The 23,059-nt window shown below is 43.9% G+C and overlaps 1 protein-coding gene across 3 annotated transcripts in view; it reads right to left on the bottom strand.

Annotated features, from left to right (window-relative positions):
• Window positions 1-23,059, bottom strand: part of KSR2 (kinase suppressor of ras 2) — a 516,345-nt gene that overhangs the window by 292,452 nt on the left and 200,834 nt on the right. For all 3 annotated transcript variants that reach the window (XM_017887889.1, XM_017887888.1, XM_017887887.1), the window contains one exon: window positions 10,708-11,221. In XM_017887889.1, the coding sequence (XP_017743378.1) occupies window positions 10,708-11,221 (514 nt within the window). The remainder of the gene's footprint in view (window positions 1-10,707; window positions 11,222-23,059) is intronic.

The following is a 23,059-nucleotide window of genomic DNA, read 5'->3' as shown; positions in this document are numbered from 1 at the left end:
TCATGTTACAGAATATGTATATATACATATAATACTATTAATATAAATTATACCTTGTGAAAGATCTCATCAATTCAAAATAAGATATTCAACATGAACTGGTGACAAGTCTACATTATAAGATTTCTATTTTTTAATTTTAATTTCAATTTTTTATAATTTCAACTTTCATTTTAGGTTCAGGAGGTACATGTGCAGGTTTGTTACATGGGTGTATTGAGTGATGCTAATGTGCAGGGTTGCTAATGTGAACTAGCAGTGATGCTAATGTGAATGATTGACCCGTCATTCAGTTAATGAGCATAGTACCCAATAGTCTGGTTTTCAGCCTTTGTCCCTCTCCCTTCTCATCCCTGTCTAGTTATCCCCAGTGTCCACTGTTTCTATCTTTATGTGCATGTGTACATAATGTGTAGCTCCCACTGATAAGTGAGAACATGTGGTATTTGGTTTTATGTTCCTGTGTTAATTCGCTTAGGATAATGGCCGCCAGCTGCATCCATGTTGCTGCAAAGGGCGAAATTTTGTTCTTGTTATGGCTGTACAGTATTCCATGGCATATATGTACCACATTTTCTTTATCCGATCCACCATGGATGGGGACCTAGATTGATTTCATGTCTTTGGTATTGTGAATAGTGTTGCAATGAACATAGGAGTACATGTGAAGCTGTGTGATACGGTTTGGCTGTGTCCCCACCCAAATCTCATCTGGAATTACAGTTCTCATAATCCTCACGTGTCATGGGACAGACCAGGTGGAGATAACTGAATCATGGGGGCGGTCTCCCCCATCCTGTTTTCATTATAGTGAGTGAGTTCTCATGAGAGTAGATGGTTTTATAAGGAGCTTTTTCCCACCTTCGCTCTGCACTTCTCCTTGCTGCTGCCATGTGAAGAAGGATGTGTTTGCTTCCCTCTCTGCCATGATTGTAAGTTTCCTGAGGCTTCCCCAGCCATGCTAAACTGTGAGTCCATTAAACCTCTTTCCTTTATAGATTACCCCGTCTCATGTATGTCTTCATTAGCAGTGTGAGAACTGACTAACACACTGTATGTAAAGGATTAACACAATCTCTTCCTCTTCTGCATGAGACTTTAACCCTGGGTTAACTTTCTAGCTCTGATCTGCTGAACCTGATAAACAGGAAACATCACTGTGTTAGTGGGCCACAGTGCTCATCAAATTGCCTCTTGTTGGTAGACTGCATCTGGACTGGGAGCTCATGGAATGAATCTGAAATATCTGATGAGGAATCCACAGCTTTGGGAGTCCTTAAGCAGCACGACTGTTGTAACAGGGCATGTCCCCTGCAGACACCCTGGCAGCCATGAAGACAGAGTTGTTACAACAGCTATTGTCCCATAAGACAGGATAGTTCCCACATGTGCTTAATGTGAGTCTTTGTACCTGAACTGCCACTTGGAGGTAGGGGACAAAAAGAATGGCCCCTGAGGACCCACAGAAGAGATGCCCAATGCTGCCTGCACCCTCTTAAGTCAGTACAGTGCTGAGTGTGTCTTAGTTAGCATAAAAGGAATTACAAAATGAGTACGGCAGAAGTCTTCCTATTTTAATTAATATGCTATTACCCACAGACTAGTCTTCCCTCTCTTGCCCTTATAAATACATTAGAGATCGTTGTAATAATTAGCACAATGATTTGTAGGTGTGTGCTAGTGAGTTTAAGCACTTAAACCTAATTCGTTTTCTAAAACAGACAAAAATATACCTTCTGAAATCTTATTTACATAATGAATCTGTTAGGCCAAGCCTGTTTCCATGCAAACAGCAAATGATATAGCCTAGGCCATGCACAAAATCTGAATTAGTTGGAACAGAGAGAATGGGGTTTGAGTGAAGGTGTAATAAACACATACTCTGTGGCTCTTATCCAGCCTGGTTCTCTCTGCTCACAGGCCAGCTGAAGCTGTTGACATACTGCTCCGTAAGTGTGGAGGTGAAATGTGTTCACTCATAAACTACACAGGTCTGAACACAGAGACATGTACCAAGGAATGTTCTAGATGTGCTTTGGGGAAAACAGAAGAATTTCCAAAGAAAATAAATTGTGAAAAGGTCATCAACGGAATATTTGTATTTGTGCAGGACTAATAAAGGCATGTCACATTAATAAAAGCATATAGTGTGGTTCCAATAATGAAGAAAGGGAACTAGACATATTTCATACATACCTACAAACATGAATAAATGCACACAAGGATTTATATCAAAGTATTAATAGCAGTTATAGTAGTTCTCCATGACAAGGGAAACAGGGAATTTTACCATCTATTGCTTACATTTTATTTTGCTTGTATTTTCAAAATAAAGATATATCTGCAAATTACTTCTGTAATTAAAATTATAATTGAAAAATCACCTTTAACAAGGATTTGAAAAAATATATATGTGATAGGATTCCTTTTTAATACTGAGCTTCTCCTGCACATTTAAAATGTAATTCAGTTTACAGCAATGCAGTTTATCTTTTCAGATCTTCTGAAAAGAACAAGCCATTTGTGTCATGGGCAGACAAATGAGAAAATCTGAAGACATACAAATCATTGCACACATAAGAATTGTTAGGATCTTTCTTCCCCCAACAACGTGGTCGTGGGTGTGGGATCCTTGGGATGAAGATCAAGATAACCAGAATCCCTGAGATCATTTCCTCTTAATTTTCCGAACAGTTCACTATAAGGAATCAGTGCCTGTTTGCCCTTCTAAGTATGGCCACAGAGCCAGAGGGAAAACGAAGTCTGATAAGAATATCAGAGAGATTTTTGGTAACTCCCCACGCCTATGGCTAACTACATTTATAGGATTAAATCCATAAGCTATGTCACTGTTTCTCAACCTGTTTTCTATTATGGCTCCTTTGGGAACCTTTTTAGGTTTTGTGGTTCCTAATCTCCATCCGCCACCTCCAATGAAATTTTCATAAACACAGATATGGTGTATCTCTGTTTACATATGGTGGCTCCTTGTGAAGGAGAGGCACAAACTATTGTAAAAATCCAAGATTTTTCCTGCCTTCCCCCAATAACCAATTTTTGTCCCCTCGGAGGTGATTTCAGCCCCATTGAGAATTCATGCTCTATGTGTATCTATGTATATAAGTATATGTGGTATATACACACTATGGAATACTATACGGCCATAAAATAGAGCAAGATCATGTCCTTTGCAGGAACAGGGATGGAGCTGGAAGCCATTATCCTTGGCAAACTAACACAGGAACACAAAACCAAATACCGTATGTTCTCACTTTTAAGTGGGAGCTAAATGATGAGAACCCATGGACACATAGAGGTGAACAACATACACTAGGGCCTTCCGGAGGGTGGAGGGTGGGAGGAGGGAGAGGATCAAGAAAAATAACCAATGGGTACTAGGCACCTGGATGATGAAATAATCTGTACAACAAACCCCCATGACACAAGTTTACCTATGTAACAAACCTGCCCTTGTACCCATGACCTTAAAATGAAAGTTAAAAGAAAAAAAGAAGAAGAAGAAAGAAAACAAGAACCTCGGCACACACTTCCCACTCTCTTCATCACATTTCCAAAGTTGTTTCAACTTCCACAATAATCAATCGTTACTTTTACCGGGTAAAGTATAGAGCGTGTGCGCCTGTGTGTGTGTGTGTGTGGTGTGTGTGTGTGTGTGTGTGTGTGTGTGTTTTAGGAATGCCAGAGGAATAAAACCACATACTTAAATGCAAAAATAAAAAGAAAGGAAAAGAAGAAAATAAACAGTTCTTTGAGAATGAACATAAAACAGGGGAAATGGCTTTGATTAGACTAATCATAGCAATTCTAACATATTTCAACACACCTAGATGGCAAATCTCCCAGTGGAGATGACAGACATGCTATGGCTAATATATTCTTGTATTCTTGTCATGCTCATTCTGAAAAGACGCGTGAGATACTACTGGGGACAGGAGGAAAACCCAAACAGATCATCTGATAAACACCAACATGGGTGTGCCTGAGAGCGCCAAGGATAAAGGGCCTGAAAAATAGCCTTCCTCGGCCAGGCATGGTGGCTCATGCCTGTAATCCCAGCACTCTGGGAGGCCGAAGCGGGCAGATCACCTGAGGTCGGGAGTTTGAGACCAGCCTCATCAACATGGTGAAATCCCATCTCTACAAAAAATACAACAATTAGCGGGGTGTCATGGCACGTGCCTATAATCCCAGCTACTCAGGAGGCTGAGGCAGGAGAATTGGCTGTACCGGGAGACAGAGGTTGCCAGTGAGCTGAGATTGTGCACCCTGCACTCCCAGCCTGGCAAACAGAGTGAGACTCCATCTCAAAAAAAAAAAAAAAAAAAGAAAAAAAAATTAGGTTGGTGTGTGGTGGGTGGGCCTGTAATCCGCAGCCTACTTGGGAGGCTGAGGCCAGGAGAATCACTGACTGCGGGAGGCCCGGAGGCCAGTGAGCCTGGAGGTCGCCGCCATTGGCACTCCAGCCTAGGCAACAGAGAGCAAGACTCCATCTCCAAAAAAAAAAAAAAAAAAAAATAGCCATCCTAACCTTCCTCCAACCCAAGACCTCCTTTGGTATTGTGTACTTGAAAAATCACAGGAAGGAACAGTTTTGAAAGCTTTGGAACCTGTTCACAAAGATCTGTGACTGCTGAAACTCAGATTCATTCCATTCAGAGGAAATAAAAGCAGACTGAATACCACCAAGTTAGCCACAGAGATGGGTCCCAGCAGGACTACGGGGTGAAGGAGAGAAGAAACCAGACATGAAAGAGAGATAACTGGAACCCAAATGCACAGAATAGCTCTGGAACTGTCTCTGGCTACATTTCACAGAATAGAGGGCAAAGGCTTCTCAAATCTTCTCACCTACTCCCTGATGGGGCTTATTCTACCAATCAAAGCTGTTCAGAGTAGGAAAAGCCTCCAGCGGGGGAAAAAGAAAAGGACATACAGGCATATCTTGTTGTATTGCACTTCACTCTACTGTACTTTGCAGACATCACATTTTTTTACAAATTGAAGCTTTGTGGCAACTCTGCACTGAGAAAACCTCTCGCTGCCACATTTCCAACAGCACAAGCTCACTTCACGTCTCTGTGTCACATTTTGGTCATTCTAGCAATATTTCCAACTTTTTCATTATTATTACATCTGTTTTGGTTATCTGTGATCAGTGATCTTTCATGGAACTACAGTAATTGTTTTGGGGTGCCACAAACCGTGCCCATATGACAGTGAAATAAATCTGTCAATATTGTATGTGTTCTGACTGCTCCACTAACAGGCTATTCCCCATCTCCCTCTCCTTTTCCTGGGCCTCCCTATTTTCTGAGACACAACAATATTGAAATTAACCCAGTTAATAACCCAACAATTACCTCTAAGCATTCCGGTGAAAGGAAGAGTTGTACATCTCTCACTCTAAATCATATGCTAAAAATGATTATGCTTAGTGAGAAAGATACGTCAAAAGCTGAAATGAACTGAAAGCTAGGCTTCTTACACCAAATGGTCAAGTTGTGAAGGCAAAGAAAAAGTTCTTTTTCTTAAGGAAACTAAAAGTGCTATTCCCGTGAACACACGAATGATAGGAAAATAAAACAGCCTTATTGCTGATACGGAGAAAGTTTTAGTGGTCTGGACAGAAGATCAAGCCAGACACAACATCCCCTTAAGTCAAACCCTAATCCAAAGCAGGGCCCTAACTCTATTCAATTCTGTGAAGGCTGAGAGAGGTGAGGAAGCTGCAGAAGAAAATGTGGACACCAGTAGAGGCTGGCTCATAAGGTTTGTGGAAAGAAGTTGTCTCCATAACATAAAAGTACAGTGAAGCAGCAAGTGCTGATGGAGAAGCTGCAGCAAGTCATCTAGAAGATCTAGCTACGATCATTGATGAAAGTGGTTACACTAAACAACAGATTTTCCACGTAAATGAAACAGTCTTATATTCAAAGATGCCATCTAGGACTTTCAGAGCTAGAGAGATGAAGTCAATGCCCGGCTTCAAAGCTTCAAAGAACAGGCTGACTCTCGTCAGGGACTACCACAGCTGGTGACTTTTAAGCTGAAGCCAATGCTCATTTATCATGCCAGAAATTCTAGGCCTCTTAAGAATTATGCTAAATCTACTCTGCCTATACTCTATAAACGGAACAACAAAGCCTGGATGATAGCACATTTGTTCACAGCATGGTTTGCTGAATATTTTAAGCCCACTGTTGATATCTACTGTATAGAAAAAACAAGATCCCTTTCAAAATATTATTGCTCATCAACAATGCATCTGCTCACCCAAAACCTCTGATGAAGATGTACAAACAGATTATGTGATTTTCATCCCTGCTAATACATCCATTCTGCAGCCCATGGATTAAGGAGTAATTTCATCTTTCAAGTCTTATTATTTAAGAAATACATTTTATAAGGCTATAGCTGCCATAGATAGTGATTCCTCTGATGGATCTGGGAAAAGTAAAATAAAAACCTTCTGGAGGCTGGGTGCAGTGGCTCACGCCTGTAATCCCAACACTTTGGGAGGCTGAGGTGGGTGGATCACCTGAGGTCAGGAATTTAAGACCAGTCTGGCCAAAATGGTGAAACTCCATCTCTCCTAAAAATGCAAAAATTAGCCAGGCATGGTGGTGGGCACCTGTAATCCCAGCTGCTCAGGAGGCTGAGGCAGGAGAATTGCTAGAACCCAGGAGGTGGAGGTTGCAGTGAGCCAAGATTGCTCCATTTTACTCCAGCCTGGGTGACAGAGTGAGACGCCATCTAAAAAAAAAAAAAATCTTCTGGAAACGATTCACCATTTTGGATGCCATTAAGAACATTCGTGATTCACGGAAGGAGGTCAAAATATCAACATTAACAGGAGTTTGGAATAAGTTGATTCCAACTCTCATGGACAACTTTGAGGGCTTTAAGATTTCAATGGAGGAAGTAACTGCAGATGTGGTGGAAACAGCAAGAGAACTAGAATTAAAAGTGGAGCCTGAAGATATAACTGAATTGCTGCAATCTCATGATAAAACTTAAATAGACAAGGAGTTGCTTCTTATGGATGAGCAAGGAAAGTGGTTTCTTGAGATGGAATCTACTCCAGGTAAAAGTGCCTTGAATATTGTTGAATTGACAACAAACATTTTAGAATATTAAACTTAGTTGACAAAACAGTGGCAGGGTTTGAAAGGATTGACTCTAATTTTGAAAGAAGTTCTTCTAGGCTATCAAACGGTATCACATGCTACAGAGAACCCTTTTGTGAAAGGAAGAGTCTATCTATGTAGAAAACTGCATTGTTGTCGTATTTTAAGAAATTGTCACAGTCAGTCCAACTTTCAGCAACCATCACCCTGATCAGTCAGCAGCCATCAACATCGAAGCAAGACTTTCCACCAGCAAACAGTATGGCTCACTGAAGGCTCAGATGATCATTAGTGTTTTTTAGCATTAAAGTATTTCTAAATTAATGTATGTACATTGTTTTTTAAGACATAATGCCATCATACACTTAATAGACTACAGTATGGTATAAAACATAACTATTCGATGTACTGGGAAACCCAAAATTTGTGTCATTCACTTTAGGATCTTTATCGTGGTGGTCTGGAACCAAACTCACAAGATCTCTGAAGTATGCCCGTACTTACTGAAAACAAGTTTTACAAAACAACACTAAAACGCTTCCCATATGCAATGTGTTCCAATATACTCTAGTCTAGGCTAGTCTATTTCATTTTTTTAATGCTGGTCACAAGCCATTAAAATAATGCTACCAACCACGAATGGGTCATGACCACAAATTTAAAAACACAAATGTATTCTAACCTCTTAGGTCCACAGCTGAGAAAGCTAAGATTCAGAGAGGTTAAATCCACGGTCAAAAGGCTACTTCCTGACAGAATCAGGACTACCTCAGACCCAGGTAAATGATGACTGTTGTTACCAGTCTAATAATTGGCACTCACCTCAACTAACACCTCCTCTATAAATCCTGATCAGAATTCACCTCTACCCATGACCCCTGCTGCCAACATTATTCAGGTTGCTGTTGTTTATGTCTTAGTTTTTTTAACACCCCCAGGCCTGCTGCCCTGATATCCCTGTGAACCTGGAGGCATGGTCTCAGGCTAAGTGGTCCCACAGCACTTTCCACTGACCAAACTGACCACTCTGTTCCTCTCCTCTACTGCTTCCTTGCCATGAACCACAGCATCCCCCAAGGTGGGCCAGGGAACTACCAGCCTTGAGAAAGTGATGAGCTTGCTAACTCAGCCAGAAGAAACCTGAAGGGCAAAGCTTAACGCCACCTGGGTCCTGATATACACATTCCAAAATTTGGAAGATCTTGAAGAAGTGGGCCCTTCAGCCCTATCCAGGCAGAATAAATCCTTCAGGGGTCTAGGGAAAGGACCGCATTTAAAAACCAAAGGGCAGCCTCTCTCACTTGGCCTCCATATTGCAGATTAAAAGATGATGTGTCTGGAGAGTCGGCTTTATGATCAAGTATCGCCTTACTAGGTGGTGCACTCTCGGAAAGGGACAGGAAGAAGCACAAAGTGTGGGGACAATGTAGCAAGCAGACCCCAAATGCCTCTTCCACCTTCCACGTTAGCAACCTGCACTCCCAGCCTTCCTAGAACTCTACCCCATGTCTTCACCTTGAGGTTTCAGCAGGCCCCAATCTCTGTGGCTGTCACAAAACCATGCAAATCAAACCCAACTCCAATCAGAAAAGCATCTATCCTCTGCTTCACCCTCAGAGGTCTCAAACATGCATTCTACGTCTTCAAGCTAGGTTTCTACACAGCAGCTTGAATATGACTGTTGTAAAATCATATGTTCCACGTCAATCACTTTAGGGCATTCCCAATGCTTCAAAAAAGAGAATCACTCTCTATACCACAGCTTCAGACAGGGCTTGGTAAACCACAGTTCATGGGCCAAATTGGGCCAGGTACCTGTTTTTATAAATAAAGTTTTATTGGAACACTGCCATGCCCATTTGTTTACCTATTGTCTGTGCTGGTTTTGTGCTACATGATAGAGTTGAGTAACTGCAACAGAGACCAAACAGCCTGCAAAGCCTAAAGTATTTACTATCTGCCCCTGTACAGAAAAAGTGTGCCAACTCTTCACTTACAGAATCCTGCCTTTTTTTTAATGGTGATAAAATACACATAACATAAAATTTACCATCTTAACTGTTTTGAAGTGTAGAGATCAGTGGTATTAATTACATTTGCATTGTTGTACAACCATCACCACCATCCGTCTCCAGAATGTTTTCATCATCCCAAACGCAAAGTCTATACCCAATAAATAATAACTCCCCATTCTCCCTCCCCTCAGCCCAGGCATCCACTGTTCTACTTTCTGCCTCTTTGAATCTGTCTACTCTAGGTATCTCATATTGGTGGAATTATGCAGTATTTGTCCTTATGTGTCTGGCACATTTTACTTAGCATGCTGTCTTCAAGGTTCACCCACGTTGTAGCATATATCAGAAGCTCCTCCCAGGTCGGGCGTGGTGGCTCATGCCTGTAATCCCAGCACTTTGGGAGGCCAAGGCGGGCAGATCATTTAGGGGTAGGAGTTTGAGACCAGCCTGGCCAACATGGTGAAACCCTGTCTCTACTAAAAATACAAAAAATGAGCCAGGCATGGTGGCGCAGGCTTATAGTCCCAGCTACTCGGGAGGCTGAGGCAGAAGAATCACTTGAACCTGGGAGGCAGAGGTTGCCGTGAGCTGACATCGCACCACTGCACTCCAGCCTGGGCAACAGACAGAGACTCTGTCTCAAAAAAAATAAGTTTCTTCCTTTTTAAGGCTAAATAATATTGCATTGTACGGATAGACCGCATTGTGTTTACTCATTTGTCTACTGATGGACACAGGCTGTTTCTACTTTTTGGCTACTGTGAATAGCACAGCAACCTGCCCAATCCTCAAGTGTCACCCTCCATCACACACCTGCTCTCTCCCACAAAGGGGTCCTCTGTCAATTTCCCCAATGTGTCCTGCTTCCTACCACCTTCAACTGAAATGAGCCGTGGATATAAAATACACATTCAATATCAAAGACTTTGTATTTTAAAAAATGCAAAATATCTCAGTAATGATATTTTACATTCATTCTATGTTAAAATATTATCATTTTGATATATTGGGTTGAATGATGTATTATGATAATTAATATCACTTGTTCCTTTTCATTCTTTTTAATGTGACTACTAGAAAGTTGAAGGTTAATATATGCCTCATATCCTATTTCTAGGAGCGGCACTAGGCTAGACTCTGCAGGGGTTGGCAAACGTTTTCAGTAAAAAGCCAGATGGTAAATATTTTCAGTTTTGTGGGCCATTCTCACTCTGCCATTGTCACACAAAAGCAGCCATAGGCAACACATAAAGGAATGATCATGGGTGTGTTCCAATACCTTTTATTTACAAAATCAGGCCGGGTATCAGATTTAGCCCCTAGGCCACAGGATATTAATCGTATTTTTTAAATGGCCAATTCTGAGAAAGTCTGTTCTATTCATTTTCTCAGAACCCTCTGTGAAAAGCCATTTTTCATTCAGCCAGAGTCTGGAACACAAGTCTGTTCCCGGTTTCCCTGACCTGGGCAGCTCCTGAGACCACGGGGCAGCCCCTCGCAGTCCGGGACTCGACAGCCCCAGGGCACCCACCGACCGCACTCACTTGGGCGTGTGGGCCTCGTCCACGCGGTGCCCCAGCTGGAACTCGTGGGATTTGCTGCGATGCAGCGCGGTGAACCCCGGTATCAAGTGTATCAGCTTTCGGGAGGAGGGCGGTGGGGTCCCCGGGGGCTTCAGCTTGTTCTTCTTCCTCATGGGCGGCGTGCCCGGCGGGGTCACGGTGGTGACGATGTTGGGGGTGCGCGGCGGGGTGCGGACCGCGTGCCGCTGCCGGGGCGATGGGGGCAGGGAACGGTGGCCCGACTCCAGTGGCGGGGGCGGGCACAAGCCCGGGTAGGGGTCCACGGTAAGCCTGTCCACGTGAGTGTACACAGGGGCCCCGGGAGTGGGGCTGGTGTGACAATAGTGCTGGACGCACTTGGACTGGACCCTGGGGCTCTGGGAGAGATGGGTGCGGATCCACGGGGTGGGCTCCGGGGGGCACACAGGATTGTTCTCCTTCCCCGTCTCTGTCGTGGGCCACTGGATGGTCCAGTCTTGTTTGGAAAGGTTGCCTCCTAAGTTGGAACAGAAGAGCAGAGACAATGGGTGAGCCATGAGAAAGCCAGATGAGTTACACTACATACACCATTACATCATACACACATTACACCACGTGCCCATTACATCATATGCACGTTACACTATATACCTGTTACATCCTATGCATGTTATTTCATGTGCACATTACACCATGTGCCCATTACATCATATGCATGTTATGCTATATACCTGTTACATCGTATGTATAACATATGCTCATTATATCATATGCACATTAAATCACATGCATGTTACACTATATATCTGTTACATTGTATGCATGTTATATGTACATTATATCATATGCACATTACATCATATGCATGTCACATTATATGTACATTACATCATATGCATACTATTTCATATGCCCATTACCTCTGATAGACATTCTATCAAACGCATGTTACATCATACCCACATTACATCAAAAACACATTTACATAAATCCAACCACCCCTACTTGGCCCCTCCAAAAAGACAATAAAATCCCTTTGTTGACCCTGTTACCCTATTCCCCATTCAACAGCCTTGTCTTCCACCGCCCCATAGCTGGGAAGACCCCACAGCCCAAATGCTCAGAAAAGCAAAGAAGTTAATTCTCACCTTTTGAGCTACCAAGGTTCCAGTTCTGGCAGTTTCAAAGTGATTTAAAGGATATTAAAGGATAACTTTTCCCTTACATGGAAATTTTAATACCTAACTCTCACATGAGATACACAAATTCCAAGGAAGTCAAGTTCATCCTTCTCCCTGACCACTTCCTCGGCCACCGCATACTTCTTCCAGATCTGTGTCACCATGTTCTCATTCATGCATTTGTCCAGTAAACATCCTGTGAGTGCCAACTATGCCCTTTGCTTGGAAAAGACACAAAAGTAACACAGACGAGACCCTGGTCCCTGGACTTACATTCTGCCAAAGCAGAGTCATGATAGACAAGATAACATGCTCACTGAAGGATTTCACATGGTTATTGGTGCTGGGAGGGAAATAAACAGAATGACGTGATAAAAACAATATGGGCGGCTGGGCACGGAGGCTCACACCTGTAGTTCCAGCAATTTGGGGGGCCGAGGTGGGTAGATCACTTGAGGTCAGGAGTTCAAGACCAGCCTGGCCAATATGGTGAAACCCCATCTCTACTAAAAATGCAAAAAATTAGCCAGGCATAGTGGCACGCGCCTGTAATCCCAGCTACTGGGGAGGCTGAGACAGGAGAATTGCTTCAACCCAGGAGGCAGAGATTACAGTGAGCCAAGACTGCATCACTGCACTCCAGCCCAGGCTACAAGCTCGCTCTAAAATAAAAAGAATATGGGTAACAGAATGGTTAACCAGACAGTGCTACATACAAACCATGTGCTACACAGCTCAGCCAGGAGAAGGCACCAAGTGCCAATGCACACAAAAGCCTAGGCGAATCTCCAGAGAATTAGGCTGAGTAAAAAATGCCAGTCCCCAAAGGTTACATACTATATGACTCCATTTATATAGTATTTTTGAAATGACAACATTTTTGAAACAGAGGACAGATTGATGGTTGCCAGGGGTTTAGGGATGACAGAAAAGCAGGTAGGAGAAAAATGGATGTGGGGATAGAAAAGCAATACAAGGGAACCTTGGAGTGCTGGAACTCTCCAGCATCTTGACTGTGGTAGACATACAAACCTACACAGGTGATCAGATTACATAGAAGTAGGCCCGTGGTGCACATAGACACCATGGAATACTATGCAGCCATAAAAAAGGATGAATTCATGTCATTTGTAGGGACATGGATGAAACTGGAAACTATCATTCTCAGCAAACTATCACAAGGACAGAAAACCAAATACCACATGTTCTCTCACTCATAGGTGGGAATTGAACAATGAGATCATTTGGACACAGGATAGGGGACATCACACACAGGGGCCTGTAGGGGGAGTAGGGGACTACGGGAGGGATAGTATTAGGAGAAATACCTAATGTAAATGATGAGTTGATGGGTGCAGCAAACCAACATGGCACAAGTTTACCTATGTATCAAACCTGCACGTTATGCACATGTACCCTAGAACTTAAAGTATTATTTCAAAAAAAAAACTAGGCCCATGGCGGTGGCTTTTGCCTGTAATCCCAGCCCTTTGGGAGGCCAGAGCAGGAGGATCACTTCAGCCCAGGAGTTCAAGACCAGCCTGGGTGACATAGTAAAACCTTATCTGTACAGAAAGTAAAAAAAAAATAGCCAGGCATGGTGGTGCACTCTGTGGTCTCAGCCTACTTGGGAGGCTGAGGTGTGAAGATGGCTTGAGCGTCAGGAGGTTGAGGCTGCAGTTAGCCATGTTTGTGCCATTGCACTCCAGCCTGGATGACAGAGTGAGACCCTGCCTTAAAAAGAAAAATACACAGAACTAAATAAACACACAGGCACAGGCGCACACACACACACACACACACACACACACACGAGTGAAAATAAAGCTGGGGAAATCTGAACAAGATGGTGGATTGTATCCATATCAATATTCTGTGATATTGTATTGTATAGTACAGTAGTACTATAGTTGTGCAAAATGTAACATTGGAAAGAAAAATGTACAAGGAATGTCTGTATTATTTCTTACACCTGCATGTGAATCTACAAGTATCTCAATCAAAATTTCTGTTAAGAAATTAAAAATAAAATACAAGAATATGGGGGTCCTACTTCAGTAGGGTGATCAGGGAAGGCCTCCTAAGGAAGTGACATTCCTGCTGGCATGTGAAGGACAGGAAGCGGATGGTCACACCAAGCACCAAGGATAGAGCATACCAGACTGGGAAACAATAGGTGCTAAGGCCTAGAAGTAGGAAGGGTTTTTTTTTTTTTTTTTTTTTAATCCCCACTGTTATGAATTCGAATTGAGGTTTTCATCCCTAGTATAAACTGAATTAAAAAGAGAGAGAGAGAGAAATTTAAAAATCCAATGGTAGGCCGCGTGTGGTGGCTCACACCTGTAATCCCAGCACTTTGGGAGGCCGAGGCAGGTGGATCACCTGAGGTCAGGAGTTTGAGGCCAGCCTGACCAACATGATGAAACTCTATCTCTACAAAAAATACAAAAAAATTAGCTGGGCGTGGTGGCGTGCACCTGTAATCCCAGCTACTTGGGAGGCTGAGGTAATAAGAATCCCTTGAACTCTGGAGACAGAGGTTGCAATGAGCTGAGATCGCACCATTACACTCCAACATGGGCAACAAGAGTGAAACTCTGTCTCAAAAAAAAAAACAAATCTAATGGTGTATTAACATTTTTCATTCATTTGCCATAGTGACAGTGCAAATACAAATTCCGTCTAAAGATACAGATTCTCATGCAACCATGTAAAGCCTTTCTGCATCCTCCATGCTAAGAGCTCTAAATGCATAAACATCCAATAATACCAAATGTACAGGCTTCAAAACCAGCTAAGTTAGGGCAGTCACTTTCCTAGGTCTCTTTCCTGGGTGCCTGCACGAAGGTGATGTTCACAACCGTGTGATGACAACGGGGTGACCCTCAAGGAGAGGCTGAAGGGACAGGTGAGAACAGACTGCCAGGTCTGCGGGCTAAGGTGCAGACTGGCTTCTATACCAAGTCCGACAGGAAGCCATTGGGATTTTTGAGGCAGAGGAGGCATGTATTGAATGTTCATTTCTCAAAGATCATTCAGTCTGCTGCAGGGAAAAGTAGAGCCCAATTAAGGGGTATCTCAGGGAGTTGCAAGAGATGATGCTGGCTCTGGCTTGGGTGGTGGCAACAAAGATGGAGAGAAGTCAGCCAGGTGTCAATGAAGGAAGAACCACCAGAGCCCAGAGGAAGGTAACCACGTGGGCACTTCCACGATGGGCCGAGGAAGGAGATTTGGGGTGGAAAGAAATTCCTAGCTGACTAGCAATAACAATAATAATTACTATAACGACTGTAACAAGAGCTAATATATAGCGCATTTGATGGCTTCCAGAGTGCTTTCATGAACACTGACTCACTGTTCCATTTTTAATTAAAACAACTCATTTTGTTATTATATATTCAGTACAGAAAAATTAGAAAATTGAGATAAGAGAAAAGGCAATGCTGTTCTACAGCCTAGCCATCATCCCTATCAATATCTGATGGTAGAGCCTTCCAGATGGTTTGGGGTGGATTTTTTTTTTAGTAAAAAAAAATTCCATAAGAGCATATTTAATGGTTCATTGTCTGTTTTCTTCACTTGTTATATTGGGACTGTTTTGCATCTAACTTAATTTTTGTAACTCTGTGTGCAAAGGGTCATTCTGATTTCCATTTTGTAGGTAAGGAAACTGATGCGAAGAGATGAAGATGTGCCTAAGGTCACAAGAGTGATGGTAACTGGCAGCCAGACTCAAACCCAAAACTTCGGCCGCCTCAACAAGCAGGGCATGAGGCTATCTGTGGAAGAAAACTGGGGGCTCCATTTGCCATCATAGATCATTCAAACGGGAAAAGATACCGAAACAAAGGCTCATTTCTCAAAAGGGTCTCCTTTTCCCTCCTCCCAGGCTTGCCAGAAGAACACTCTACCAAAGTCACCATCATTACAGTATCTACTCTCAAATATTGACACATACACATTGTGTATGTGTGAGTAAGAGAGTCAACGCTGGAGTCAGATGACTTAGGCTCCAAATCTGACTCCCCACCACTTACGGCTGTGTGAGTAAGGCACTCATCTAACCTCTCTGAGTCTTAGCTTTGTCACCTGTGCAATGGGACAATAATAAAACCTACCTCAGGGACTACTATGAGGATCAAATGCACAAATACAAGTAATGGGCTTAGCACAGCTCCCGGCATACAATAGGTACACCATAAACGCTAGCTACTGGCATTGTAATTCTCAACACTGCGGTAATACAATATCTGCTATTTAAAGAGTGTGTAGTGGTTCTGACAACTTTACTATTCTCACCCCTCGTACAGTGAGGAAGCTGACATTTAGCTGAAGCTAAATAGCTCTAAGAGTCAGGAACAGAACAGAGAATCAAGTTAAGACAAGTTTCTCCATCACGCAGTAAGCTCTGGATTGATGTATCAGATCAGGGAATATAAACTCATTGTCCAGTTAGCCTAAGTAAAGCCTGTTTAAGAAAGTCAATCTATTTTCTAAGCTGTCTTAATCAAATACTGCACCATGAAGCCACAAAGTAGTGCTTTTTTCATTATCATTACAAGCTGTTGTCCATCCTGAATGAAATGGAAAGAATATGGGATTGGGAACCAGAAGAACCCAATAGAATTCTGATTACACTACCGACCAGCTCTGTGACCTTGGGCAAATTACTTAACGTCCCTGAGATTCAGTTTGGGGGCTCATAAAATGGGAATAATTATGGCTTTGTTGGAGGGTGCAGTGAGAATTAAATGTATTTATTTCACAAATATTTGAACACCCTTTATGTACCAGGCACCGTTCTGGACACCAGAATAGAACAATAAATAAAACACACACACACACACACACACACACACACACACACACACAAACCTATTTTTGCAGAGCTCACATTCTTAGTAGGGAAACAGATGAAACAAGTGGATGAACAAGTGTATCATATATATAGTGATAGTGAGTCCTCTAGAGGGAAAGAAAGCAGGGCACAGAGACAAAAAAAAAAAAAAGTGCTGGGGGCTATTTTAATTGGAAAAGGATGAGGAGGTGACGGTGGACATTTGAGCAAATCTCAGAGTGAAGTGAAGACTGAATTAATAAGATAAAGTGATCAAACCATCAGACAGAGACTGAGCCATCATGTCCATGCCAACAAATAGCAGATGATTGAAGATGGGTGAAAACATCTATTCTGGTTGCCTTGTGACCCATCCCCTTTGTCCCCAGGCATTCACTATGCCAGCCCCTGTCCTCAAGATGCTCCCAGTCTAGTGAAAATGATCAATAATCAAAAAACTCTCACTGCAGTTCCATCCTAGGTACAGATCCCAAATAATTGAAAACAGGGACTCAAATACTTGCAGACAAATGCTCATAGCAGCACTATTCACAATCGCCAATAGGTGGAAACAACCCAGTGTCCATCAACTAAGGAATGGATAAACAAAATGTGGTATGTCCATATAATGGAATATTATTCACCCATAAAAAGGAAAGAAGTACTGATTCATGTGGATCCACCTTGAAAAACACTATGCTAAGTAAAAGAAGTCAGACACAAATGGTCATATGTCATATGATTCCATTTATATGAAAAAATCCCAAAGAGGCAAATCTATAGAGAAAGAGCAGATTCGTGGTTGCCAGGAGCTGGGGCTGGTGGGGAATGGGGAGTGACTGTTAATAGGCATGGGTTTTTGGGGGAGGTGATGAAATAGGTTTGGAACTAAATAGAGGTGATGGTTGCACAATCTTGTGAATGAACTAAATGTCACAGCCTGGTTCGCTTTGAAATGATTAATTGTATGTTATGTGAATTTCCTCTCCATAAAATGAATCAATAAGTACTCACAATACCAAACACAGAATCCTAAGTCAGAAAAAGTGCAGGAGCATATGGGGCACAGAAGAGAGGAAGCCCACTGGCCAGGAGGTGGGGGTGGGTAGGAGAAGGCAGCCTGGAGGAGGTGGCACCTAAGCCCAGAACTTGAGGGTGAACAAGAGTTCCTAGGAAAGGTGGCAGAGAGGTGGGTGATAGCGGAAGGATGGTAACACAGAGAACAGCAGGGTCAAGGGCCAGGGGAAGAGGGACGTGGGAGTTTGGAGAACTGCCAGTCGTTCAGTATGACTAGAGTTATTTTTCCGGGCTGAGGAGGTGGGGAGACAGAGCCTGGCTCTGTCGCCCAAGTTGGAGTGCAGTAGCATGATCTCGGCTCACTGAGACTTGAACCTCAACCTCCTGGGGTTCAAGCAATTCTCCTGCCTCAGCCTCCTGAGCAGCTGGGACTACTGTGGCCTCACGTGATCCACCAGCCTTGACCTCCCAAAGTGTTGGAATTACAGGTATGAGCCACCGTGCCCGGCCAAGCTGGAGTTATTTTGAGAGAGGAAAAAATTTAGCCAGGAGCGTTGGCTCACACCTGTAATCCCAGCACTTTGGGAGGCCGAGATGGGTGGATCACGAGGTCAGGAGATCGAGACCATCCTAGCTAACACTGTGAAACTCTGTCTCTACTGAAAATACAAAAAAAAAGAAAAAAAGAAAAAAAAGAAAGAAAAAAAGTAGCCGGGCGTGGTGGCGCGTGCCTGTAGTCCTAGCTACTCGGGAGGCTGAGGCAGGAGAATGGCTTGAACCCGGGAGGCAGAACTTGCAGTGAGCCGAGATCGTGCCACAGCACTCCAGCCTGGGAGAGAGAGGGAGACTCCGGTCTTAAAAAAAAAAAAAAAAAAAAAAAAAAAAAAAAAAGAGAGAGAGAGACAAACAGGAACACAAAAAAGAAATGAGGCTCTGGTGAAGATGATTGTGAAGTCTAGTTAAAGAGGCTGGGCGCAGTGGTTCACAAAGTAATCCCAGCACTTCGGAAGGCCAAGGGTGGGTGGATCACTTCAGGCTGGAAGTTGAACATGGCAAATCCCTGTCTCTACTAAAAATACTAAAATTAGCCAGGTGTGGTGACCCACGTGTGTAGTCTCAGCTACTCTGGCGACTGAGGCAGGAGAATGGCGTGAACCCGGGAAGCGGAGCTTGCAGTGAGCCAAGATCGCACCACTGCACTCCAGCCTGGGCGACAGAGCGAGACTCTGTCTCGAAAAAAAAAGAAAACATCGAGCCAGGCTGGAGAAGTGAAGGGAGAACTTCCCAGGGATCTGCTATTCTAGGCAGAAGGAGACGCTGAGAACTAAGGCCCAGTGTGACTGATCCCCCTTGCCACTGGCCTCCCAGAGAGGGAGGCGGTCTCCTCCAGAGCTCCTGGAGACCTGCTGCAGCTGAGGGCTTATGGCAATCAAACTTGGTAATGGGTGTAGTAGAAGCTCTGGTCACACTCAGCTGCTTCATGGCTTAGACCCTAGTCCCATGGTCATGCCAGGGGAGGGGCTGAAACTCCCCTAATCATAAATGATAATGGGATGGAAGCTAACTTTCTGTAGGGGCATATATTGCTATATCCTTGAGGCTTGGGCCCCAAACTCCTGCTCATGCGGGAGAAGGGCTGACTCTTCCAATGGGCAAATGCAGACAAGTGGCTTGGAGCTGGAGGTCAAGCATCTGCCCACAACAGTGCTGCTGAATGCCAGCTCCTGATCATACCAGGGGAGGGGCTGGTGCTGCTTTCATCATATGGCTTAAAAGCCACACAGCCCAATGGATGGGATCCATGGAGTCCTCCTGGAGCCCACTGTGCTGGACCAGGGTGTAAAGGACAATGGTGAGTGGGGACTATACCTGCCACTCCTGTCCATGTGTGATTAAAGCTGTCCCAGAAACCCTGGTGCACAGGCTGTGTGGGCATCCGTCCTTGCGGCTCAACAGGGCCCCTTTGTGTAGGGAAGCTGAGCATCATGGAAACATGTCTCTGACCATGGAGTAGAGATAGGATTGGACAGAGCCTGGGTGGCAGCAGGAGCCCAGACTAAGGCTCCTGGAGACATTTGGATGGGAGGTGACGAGGACCTGGGATAGCTGCAGCAGTGGAGATAAAGAGAGGTGGAGTGACTGTATATTAGAGGAGAAAAAAGGAAAAATAGCCAATGTTTATTGAATTTACACATAAGTTATAGACCCATAGAACCATCCAACAAAGTGGGTAGAATTTACTCTATCTTACAGATGAAGAAACTGAGGCACAAAGAGGTCAAGTGGCTTGCTCGAGGCCACACAGCCTTGTCCAAGAAGGACATGTGAGGTTTGGATCTTCACCTGACCCGTAACCAGGACACTAAGTCCAGGCTGATTTCCCAGTTGCTAGCCTGGGTCACACAGTGGCCGATGGCATTGATCACAGCAATAGGAAATGCAGGAGAAGGAAATTGGGCACAGAGAAGGTGGCAAGCTCAGGGTCAGACAGTCTGAGTCTGAGGTTCCTGCAGGACACCTAAGAGGAGATTCTGGGATGCAGCTGAACCTCAACTTCTCCTTCTCCCAGAAATCCCAGGATCACTCCCCAGGAAGAAGTTATTTTTCTAGCCTGAAAAGATTGATCATGAAATTCTAAAATCTCATCTTAGTAGTTTTTTTTTTTCCTACAAAGACATGATGATTTCATCACGTTCACCTCTCCCATCTGATCTCCGAATCTCCAGAGTAAACATCCCATGACCCTGAATTACATGCCAGTAATGCAGGTCTGGAGGAGGGGGGTCATGAGCCTGTCACTCACTGACTAATTCCCCCAGAAGGGAAGATATCTCTGCATATGGAGGACTTACTTTCTGAATTGAAAGAACAGGAGTTAATTCTCCTAAGTCAACGCCAACACTTAGACATGAATTTGCCCTACCACCCCTCACTGTGACTCCATTTCTTCATCTGTAGAATGGGGATAACAACAGAGCTTTCCCCCAGGATTGCTCTGAAGATTAAACAAAACCATGCAAGCAGAGCATTAGCTTCATTCCCTAGCACACAGTCAATGTTGTATAAATGTTCGTGTACAAAGAGTGTAACACCATCTGTTTCACAGAATGCCACTGAGGATTAAATAAATGCACACAGCGCTTTTTATTGAGCCTGACAGAGCTCGCACTCAAGAATCATCCAGTCCTGCCAGGCACAGTGGCTCATGCCTGTAATCCCAGCACTTTGGAAGGCCAAGGCAGGTGGATCACCTGAGGTCAGGAGTTTGAGACCAGCCTGGCCAACATGGTGAAACCCCATCTCTACTAAAATACAAAATTAGCCGGGTGTCCTGGCACATGCCTGTAATCCCAGCTACTCAGGAGGCCAAGGCAGGAGAATCGCTTGAACCTGGGAAGGGGAGGTTGTAGTGAGCTGAGATTGCATCATTGCACTCTAGCCTGAGAGTGAAACTCCATCTCAAAAAAAAAAAAAAAAAAAAAAAAAAAACAAAGATTCACCCAGTCATTATCCCTGGTCTTGGCAGGTGCTAACTCTGACAGAAAGAAAGCCCAGGGTATTAGAAGCCACTGAACCTTTATTTTGGGTTGAACTGTGGCTTCCTGTACCTTATTTGCATATAGGATATTTGCAGCTACAATCAAGTTAAGATGAGTTAATACCGGATCAGGACCTAAGTCCAATGGCTTGTGTCCTTATAAGACGAGGAGAAGACACAGAGGAGAACGTCATGTGAAGACAGAGGCGGGGCTGGAGTGATGCAGCTACAAACCAAGGAGCACCAAGGATGGCCGGCCACCTGCTGAAGCTGCAGGACAGGCAAGGAACCGATTCTCCCCCAGAGTCTTTGGAGGCAGTGTGGCCCTGCCAACACCCGATTTCAGACTTTCAAGTCCCTACAACTGTGGGAAAGTATGTTTCTGCTGGTTTAAGCCATCTAGTTTGTGGTGGCTTTTTTTTTTTTTTTTTACAAAAGCCCTGGATAACTCATGCATTTGCTGGACACTGACTGGGGAATCGCCATATAAAAGCCTGCACGTGGAGTGCAGCTGCCAGACTCTGCGTTAGAGGATCTGGTGCTGATCTCACATGCCCTGTAAAGTAGATGTTATTGACAATTATCGGCCAGGCGTGGTGGCTCATGCCTGTAATCCCAGCACTTTGGGAACCCGAGGCGGGCGGATCACGAGGTCAGGAGATCGAGACCATCCTGACTAACATGGTGAAACCCTGTCTCTACCAAAAATAGAAAAAAAGAATTAGCCGAGTGTGGTGGTGGGTGCCTATAGTCCCAGCTACTCAGGAGTCTGAGGCAGGAGAATGGCATGAACCCGGGAGGCGAAGCTTGCAGTGAGCCAAGATCAAGCCACTTCACTCCAGCCTGGGTGACAGAGCAAGATTCCATCTCCAAAAAAAAAGTTATCAACAAGTAATGTTATAAAGCACTTTATGCATGTATTCAATCCTCCGTGGATCCTGTGAAATAGATGCTTTTACCCCCTTTATACATGAACATTTATACAACATTGTGAAAGGAAAATAGATCTTGGAAGCCCCAAAGTCACTAAGCTAAAGGGAAAAGTCAAGGTGGGAACTGCTTAGAACAAACCCACCTCCGATTCTACTCAAAGTCATCTCTCTGCTCACTGAGATAAATGCCTATCTGACTGCTTCCCTTGGAAAGGCTAATCAGAAACTCAAAAGAATTGTGACCTGGGAGCCCCCGCCCTGCTTGAGTTGTCCCGCCTTTCTGGATGGAACCAATGTACATCTTACATATACTGATTGATGTTTCATGTCTCCCTAAAATGTATAAAAGCAAACTGTGCCCTGACCACCTTGGGCACATGTCATCAGGACCTCCTAAGGCTGTGTCACAGGCATGCATCTTCAGCCTTGGCAAAATAAACTTTCTAAATTAACTGAGACCTGTCTCCGATTTGCAGGGTTTACAACATTGGCTGTGTGCTTACTGTGCTTGGGATGGGGCTAAATGCTCTAATTGCATCATTTCATTTAATCTTCAGAATAATTCTGGGGTAAAACTCTGCTGTCATCCCCATCCTACAGATGAAGAAACTGTAATGTTATCAACAAGTACTGGATGAGTGACAGGTCATGGCTTATAGTTGGTAGTAACCTACACCCCCACTTTCCCCTTAATCACATGGTGTCCTGCAGCTGAGCTGGGATCCACCCCTCCCCACAGCCTGCAGTTCCCCCAAAGTCACACAAACACACATTCACACATACACACCATTCCCCCAAAGACACACAAACACACACTCACACATACACACCATTCCCCAAAGATGCACAC

Source organism: Rhinopithecus bieti, unplaced genomic scaffold (assembly GCF_001698545.2).
Source record: "Rhinopithecus bieti isolate Rb0 unplaced genomic scaffold, ASM169854v2 scaffold_17010, whole genome shotgun sequence".
Taxonomy (NCBI): Eukaryota; Metazoa; Chordata; class Mammalia; order Primates; family Cercopithecidae; genus Rhinopithecus; species Rhinopithecus bieti.
The sequence above is the reverse complement of the archived record's forward strand: the minus strand, read 5'-3'. Positions and strand labels throughout refer to the sequence as shown.